The 8,396-nt window shown below is 41.8% G+C and overlaps 1 protein-coding gene across 3 annotated transcripts in view; it reads left to right on the top strand.

The window, feature by feature from the left end:
• Positions 1-8,396, top strand: part of MMS22L (MMS22 like, DNA repair protein) — a 206,780-nt gene that overhangs the window by 73,322 nt on the left and 125,062 nt on the right. For all 3 annotated transcript variants that reach the window (XM_019520182.1, XM_019520183.1, XM_019520184.1), the window contains exon 11: positions 2,343-2,405. In XM_019520182.1, the coding sequence (XP_019375727.1) occupies positions 2,343-2,405 (63 nt within the window). The remainder of the gene's footprint in view (positions 1-2,342; positions 2,406-8,396) is intronic.

Here is an 8,396-nt window from a genome sequence, read left to right on the forward strand (position 1 = left end):
TACAAAGGTTTTTCTCATAAGGAGAATAGTAAAACGCTAGAACAGATTGTAACGGACTGGCTTTTTAGGGTTAGGTCTCGGTGCTGGCCGCCTGCCTATTCAGGGCTAAACCTGCCTCGCTTACCTGCCACACCTTGATGACAATAAATATGATGGCCGTTTCTGAGGCAGGAGGCTGCCCATTGCTCGCCCTCCTGATGCCAAGGGCCTTGGTACATGCTCTGACCTCCCCATGCCACACAAATGTTTCTAGGCCTAGCACGTGGCCTCCCTTCTGGTGCACACACTGGGGATTCAATATCCAGCCTAGCACCCAGCCTCCAACCTGCGGCACACACCGGGCCTTCACCTATGTGGCCTAGCACCCAGCCTCCAGTCAGGTGGTACACACCAGGCCTTTACCAATGCCTAAGTAAGTCTACCTTGTTACATCCAGTAATCAAGCAATCTCTTGTCTGGTAATTATGTCTCCTCATTTAGGTAATTCTGCATTCTCTACTATGTAATTCTGTCCTCTCACCAGGGCCACAGTCCCTCAACGAGGCCACTCTACCCTCTGGCCCCCTCTCTAGGCCGCTCCACAAGTTTAGCCCCCTCTCTGGGCCTTTTGCCTCCTCACTAGGGCCACACTCTCTCTCTGCCCCCTCACGGGGGCCACTGGGGTCTTCCGCTGTGCCTGGTCCCCACATGCAGGCAGCCTGCTTAACAGGCTGGGTGTGCCTGGCCTACTCTTCTCTGGTGTCAGTAACCTGCTTGTAGGCAGGGACTGAGATGTTTCAGGTGCCCCTTCTCACCTTTCACTGGGGAGGTAACTGGCATTTCTGCGGGACTATTCCGCCACAGACGGCTCCACCAGGCCACTCATCCCCGGCAGGGTGCAGTTTTAGGTCATGCCCAGGACCAGGAGCCTCCAAACCATCCCCATAGCTCCTGTCCTTGCCTCCAAGGTGTTCCAGGAGCAGCTCAGCCTGATGCTGCCTCCTTGCCTGCTTAGCTTAGACTGCTGCTTCTCTCTCTGAGTGCATGGGTTAAAATAGGGGCTGCTCCACCCTGTCAGCCAATCTCAGGGTGCTTCTAGGGTCACGTGCTAGATTTGATGAGGCTAGCACCTACCTGCCAGCTGCTCCACTACCAGCTTGAAACCTTAAATTGGCAGGCACTGCAGGTACCCTGCCACAAGGTTACCCAGAGAGGTTATGGACTCTTCATCCTTGGAGCTTTTTAAGATCCGGCTAGACAAAGCTTTGGCTGGGATGTTGTAGATGGGGATTGTCCTGCTTTGAGCAGGTTAGATGACCTCCTGAGGTCCCTTGCTACCCTAATTTTCTATGAGTCTATGATTCAGAGTCCACTTGACAAAATTGGTATTAAATTTGTTCTTGGCACTTGCTCCTCAGCTCTGGAACTCCCTTCCTCATTATGCCTGAACATCTTTTAAAAGCGCTGGAACACTTCCCTATTTGGGCAGGTATTTACCAAATGAAGCTAGGATGAAAGGCAGTTTAGGGCAGTTTTGGTTTCCTTCTAAGGTTTTTTGGTCCTCTTCTTTCCCTGTTTTTAAGTTGTTCTTTTTTTTCTTATTGTAAGATGCTCTGATCCTTTTTTGGGGAAGGACAGCATATAAATCAAATCAATAAACAAACAAACCTTGCCTACTTCCTCTTCTTCATCTTAGTTAATTGTTTAAAATTTTTTTCTCTCAGGCTGAACTGATTTGCCACTTAAAATTCTGCTCTAATGAAATGATCTGAACATCCATTTGAAACAACCCTAAAACTTGTCAAGCATGAAGGAGACTAATTATGAGCATTATTTGATAAATCTTACAATCTTTTGATGTAGAGTTACTTACTTCTAGGCAATAGACTAGAATCTGGCTCAAGTCAGAACTGACTGACATTCGTTACTGTTGGACAGCTGTTTGACCTGAGTAAAATGAATTGGTTGTATATTTGCAGTGAAAGAAAAGAATAAATGAACAGAAAAGAATATGTATTTGCCACATCCTTTCCATTATTTGTGAACTTTTGAGAAGGAAGCTGCTGACAATATCTGAGAGTTGTGCTGGGGAGAGGAAAATTAGTTTCTCAATGAGGATGAAATAACATATTTATACATCATGTAGAGAAAAGTAATAGAACTTTTTTTTTCGAGTTTGACTAGCCTAAAGTTGGGGAAATTTTAAGTTCTGTATGTAAAAGCAAAGGGACTTTTAACAATCTTTGCAATATACTTTCAGAAAATGGAAAATGTTAGGAAGTGCCTTGCATTTTTTCCTATGTTGTACACTATAATGTATTGACTCCTGTAAGGATTTAATATTGACAATCATTCTTTTCCAGAAACAAGTGGAATCCAATGAGGTAATGGTGGAAAAACTGGTGAAAAGGTCTATTGATACTCAAGTAAGTATGGAAAAAAAAGGAATAATAAATAAGGATGCGATATTTTGGAAAGCATATGTGTATGAAACTGTCTAACCAATAGGTTTTTCTTTGGAATTTAGTATTTTTATTTCAAATATATGAACATTCTTGATGTAGCTGAACTAGGGCAGTATACAGATTTCTTGTTAGTGGCTATGCTTACTTTAAAGTGGTTGTGCTTGATGCTAAATTGTCAGATAAAGGAAAAAGATAATTATCCTGGAAATGTATGTGGCTACTTTGACAAGATGTATTCAGAATGTGAACTGGATTCTTAGAAAATGTAAACTGTACATTGAATGTAAGGATATCAAGTTAAGGAGACATGATCATGGAGATAGTCAGTTGCATTGAAAATTCAGCTATATCCTCATCACAGCAGGAAGGTGACTTGCATTGCTGAGCAATTTGTCTTACAGGCTTGAATCAAACTCTTACTGATAAGGTTCTAGTTTCTGAACACTCATTTCATACCTTATCATTTTTCTTTCTGCAGAGCTGTTAATGCAGTGCTTCATGGCCCAGAGGTCAGAAATGACCTCCTTTTAAAGTGCTTTTAAATATGCTGTTCTTCATGTTTTAAATATGTTATGTTGCAGCTCTATAAATTTTGTTCCGAAGTTTCATGACACAAATTGTAATTTCTGTAACAACAGTTCAAAATAGTATCTTTAATTTGCGTGCATGTTTGTATGTGACTACCTACTTTGTTAAGCAGTAAGATTAAATCTGGTGATTACCCATTAGGTCTCGGAAGAGAGAAATGGCGTTGAAATAGACTACACTTGTAAATGGAAGATTAAGAGTTTTGTTGTTTTGTTTTTTAAAGTATTATTATTGCCTTTTCTACATAGTGGTTGAAGACGGAACAAGGGACAAAATATTTCTTGCAACTGTATTTTGTGACTAGCACAGATTATCAGGACCATTGAAAAAATGGAACTGTGCTTTAACAGTATAAGAAAACTATACTCTAAAGCAACTACAAGGTATTGCAAGATTTTCCTAGAAAAATATAAAGAATAAAAATGGAAAAAGAACAGCAAAAAAGCCACATTGATCAAATAAGTGGCCACATTGATCAAATAAGCCAAGCTAACAACAACCATTCTTCAAAACTGCTACTAGCATCATGGTTTTAGCTGTGGTATAGATTATTTTAATATACCCAATGAAAGAAGTTCTCCTCCTCATTCTTAATTAGCATCATTTTTCAATGAATGTGTCCTGAAAACCATGAAGACTGAATTTTATCTTTTAACATTTGTCCCCAGGGGTTGAGTCTGAGCAAACTCTTTAGACTTTACGTTTAAACACTTTAATTTGTAAACATAATCTATATTAAAATGGATCCAGTGTTGTAAAAGCTGCTCTCCGATTAATACAGTAAATTTAAACTTTAATTTAACCTTCAGAAATATTTTAATTTATAATAGTATAAAGAGTGTTAGCAAGCTCAGTCTTAAGTCAACTTGCTAGGTTGTGGAAATAACGTTCATGTTGCCTTTTTTGGTTTAGAATAGTCATTTTGTAGTACAAATGCATTCATGAAATTACTGATCATCAGGGATCCTAGTCTCTGTTCAGAATTCCCAAATTCTCTGAAAAAGCCCAAATTGTTTGATTTAAAACCCCCCAAATCCCCGTTTTTTTTTCCACGTCACTGTATTTATAGGTATCAATTGAACACTTTTTATTGATATATTTAAATTTTAAAGCGATCTGGAAGTCTACCTGTGCTTCAGTCCATAAAAATACTTTCTAAGTACCTATATATTTTGGTATTTGATTTTGGTTTTTTTTATCACAGAAAGTCAGAGTTCCCCCTGCCCCCTTCACTTGCCAGGATGTGGGTCCAGCTGGAGCTGCCCTTCCCCACTCCCCTCTTCCCTCCTCCTGCTTTGTGGTGCTGAGCAACTCTAATATATTGGTGCCTTGCCCCTGCAAATGCTGTTGCCCCTTGCTCCCAAGCCACAACCCCCACAATGCTGCTGATGCCCCTCACTCCCAGGCCACAACCCCCCAACCCTGCTAGTGCCCCTCATTCACAACCCACAGCACCCTGCTCCCCCCAACCCCGCTGGAGAGGGCCCCCAGTTGCCAGGGCTATCAGGTCAGGGCCTGTGGCCTGAGAGTGAGGGGCACCCAAACTCTACCAGCTTGCAAGGGGAAACCTGCTGTTTCCTGTGATTTTTTTTCTCTTTTAAAGGAGAAAATCCATGTTTTTCCGCAGCGAACAGCAAACCTGGATCCCTGATGATTAGTGACTTCTGGTGACTCATTTACTGTGAGAATATTTTTGATCAGATACAAGACTTAATTTTTGGTGTTGCCTTATTAACTGTTTTCCTGTTTTATGTTCATAGATGAGCATTTTGAAGGGTATCAAGAAAATCCTGATTCTATTAATATTTTGAACAAAATGTTCCCGTTTCATGAATGCATGTTTTATAGGAATGATCATTTTTAGAAAAAAGGCAAAAGAGAAATTATTTTTATTCTTCTTAATAAATTTTGAATTCAAGACTATTTAGAACTGCAAATAGCTGACTATTGCTAGTAAGCTACCAAAATCAGAGAGAAACTATCTTGATGTTGCCTGAAAAAATGGGTGAATAGTGACATTGTGAGAGGCGGTAAGAGGTTGTTTGAGGTTTCATTGGTTATCACTTTTTCAGACTTTAACCAGTATATCCTGATTTCTCTGTCAAAAAAAAATCCCCATCTGTCAAGCTGTTTAATATGTTAGGGGTATGTTACTACTGCCAACTATGGTTTAAGACCAATGGATTATTTTATATTTCAATTGTTTATACTTTTTGTGAATTTAATGATGAAAGCTATATATAGAAAATATGGTGTGGGGACACTGCACAATTGTGAATGCATGTTGAGTAAGTTAAAAAGAATATTTTGGAAAAGAGAAGTAGTTCGCAGTGTTAAGTTTGAACTTAGGAAGAAGACAGGGTAGGTTGATACCTTTTCAGACTGTTTCAGAGAGACATTAGCTTTTGTAGGCTGTAGCCTACTTTGTTAGATGTTATGGATAGACTTGTAGAGGGCAGGGGTAGTAAATAGAAGGGTGAGGTAGTTAACAGTGCCATGCAGAAGGCAGGGTAGAGATGCACTTTTATAGACTGACTTGTCGTTGTAGACAGTCCCTTGATATGAGGAGGATAGTCTACTAAATAGTCATTGTTTAATCCTGAAATGGCTGGGGAGGTCAATCTGAAGTCCACATGTTTGACTGCAGACATGGAAAATAATTTTGGGAGGAAAGAGTGCGTGCTGGTAATGTCAGGTCACACAAGTCTTTCTTCATCTCTGGTCTATCCGTCTCCATAATGAGGTGAGTTTGATCGAAGTGACTGGTACTTTTTCAAACATCACAGCACTATGGTGATGAGTCAGTGCTCGTGTCTCTCAGATTTGATATTTAATATCATATTTCTTCACATTTGTCTTCAAGGTTTGCTCAAATCTATTCTTTTGCCTAGTCTTACCTCTAGAGTGGTGGCCATTGATAAGTTGAGAGTATAGGATCTGTTTTGGTAGCTGGTTGTCAAGCATGCTTATTACATGTCCTGTCCAATGGAGCTGGTGCCATATAAATGTGGCTTCAGTGCTAGTGGTGTTTGTTTGAGCCACGACTCTGGCATTTATTCTTCTGTCCTTTCAGTTGATGTGGTGGATTTTGCAAAGACATCGCTGATGGTAACATTCCAAAGCTTTCAGGGGTTTCCAACATGTCATCAAGCTTTCACATCCATATATCAGGTTAGGAATGACAACAGCCTGGTAGGACAGAAGTTTTGGTTTGAGTCCTGATGTCATGATAGTTAAAGACCATGTTTTTGGAGATGTCCCAAGGCAACAACGGCAGATTTTATCTGATCTTGAATATAATCTATAGTTCCTTTTTGGGAATGCTGGCTACAATGTAAAATGTGAAAGAGCTGGGGTGGTTGGTAAAGTATAATGGTCTTTGTGAAGTTGAAAGTGAGTTTGAGCATTTCATATACTTCACAGAAGCAATCAAGAATGACGTGGAGCTCTTCAGCTAAGTGCGCACATACAGTAGAATCATTTGCATGCTGAAGATCTGTAACAGGTGCTGGTTTACTTGGTTTTGAAACGTACCAGTTTGCTGATATCCACAACACGCATAGTTTTATGAAGATTACCAAAGGTATCTGTGGGACAAGTGCACAAGGAGCTGTCCCTCTGAGGTCCAAGGATGAAATAACACTCTTTAAAGAAAGCTCCACCATCAACTCAGTGAAAGGAGCACTTTCTTCCACATCAATATTCTGATGTGGAAGACAGTGCCATAAAAGCTACTCCACAACACGTCGTTAAGGACTACATTGCAGATAGATTTATCTAGAGACCTAGAAAGCCATTAAGCAGATGAAAAACAGCAAGACCTATGGTCCTAATACAATATCTGCTGAAATGTATAAGCAAGGTGGGAAGAAGCTCTCTCACCAGCTACACATTGTTATTCTGAACATCTGAAAACACTAACAGATTCATAGTACCCTGAGAGGGATGTGGACAGCATCGAGAGGGTCCAGAGGAGGGCCGCTCGTATGATCAAGGGACAGCAGGGTAGGTCCTATGAGGAAAGGTTGCGGGACCTGAACCTGTTCAGCCTTCAAAAGAGAAGGCTGAGGGGGGATCTTGTGGCCTGTTATAAACTGGTTAGGGGGGATCAGCAGGCGCTGGGGGAGTCCCTGTTCCCCCGAGCGCCGCAAGGAGTGACCAGGAACAATGGTCACAAGCTGGCAGAGGGAAGGTTTAAGTTGGACATCAGGAGGCGCTACTTCACGGTCAGGGCGGCTAGAGTCTGGAACCAGCTTCCAAGTGAGGTGGTGCAGGCTCCCACCCTGGGGGTTTTTAAGAGGAGGTTGGATGACCACCTTACTGGGGTCATTTGACCCCAGTGCTCTTCCTGCCATGGCAGGGGGTCGGACTAGATGATCTGCTCAGGTCCCTTCCAACCCTAGAAACTATGAAACTATGAGACATGCCAAAATCATTACCATATTCACGAAAAGAGATGGAGCGGATTTCAGCAATTATTATGGTATGCCCGGAAGTGCGAGGTAGTTAGTTAACAATGTTAGTCTTGTTGCCCTGTGGGGTCAAGCCAACTCTCAGGATCTCAATATTGTGCTGTTAGAAACAATTGCAGATATACAAACACACAAATCAATTAGGTGCATACACACACTACCAGCTCTGGCACATATACCTAGGCTGGTTTGGATGTGTATGCATACCTATCACCAATTGAAGCACATACACACTACACACTAAAAATTAGACAAAAATCAATTGTCAATACCCGCACATTCAGTACACATACACAGATGACTAATTCGTATATCATGCACACAATCACATATGGATAGAGATGCATACATACACATACCACCCACCTACACATAGGTGAGTTCCTAACTTGGATGGTACGGTATGTATGTGTGTGCTTGGGGTAAAGTTAAGGTGAGAGAGAGAGAGTTAAAGTGTAGGGAGTGAAAGTTGCCAGAACCAGAATTAGAACCGGTAAACTAGAGAGCAGCTGATTGAGGAACTGAGGCTTGGGTTTACTTAAGATCCTTTTTGGGTCAAGTGGCCCCCAGGGTTACTTGAGGTCACTGGTGCATGGGAGAGGGGGAAAAAAAAGATGCCTGATGGCAAGGAGGAGACAGTCAGGAAAGAGAGAGAGACAGAAACCTGGGAGCTTGGGGCTGGAAACTTAGGCAAACAGCTGAGACATCACGCTGCATAGCCCCATGAAGTTATTGGTTCTCGCACATGTGTACACACGTGCGCACACGCACACAAAATGGCAGCAGTAGAAAGACTCAGTGGAAGGGCTGGAGTCCAGGTAGGGAAGAGAAGCAGAGTCCAAGTCCTTGGTTGAAGAGAGGGTGGGAGTGATAGCTACCTATCCAGGCTGGA

This window comes from Gavialis gangeticus, unplaced genomic scaffold (genome assembly GCF_001723915.1).
Source record: "Gavialis gangeticus isolate Ggan-Ray unplaced genomic scaffold, GavGan_comp1, whole genome shotgun sequence".
NCBI classification, from domain to species: Eukaryota; Metazoa; Chordata; order Crocodylia; family Gavialidae; genus Gavialis; species Gavialis gangeticus.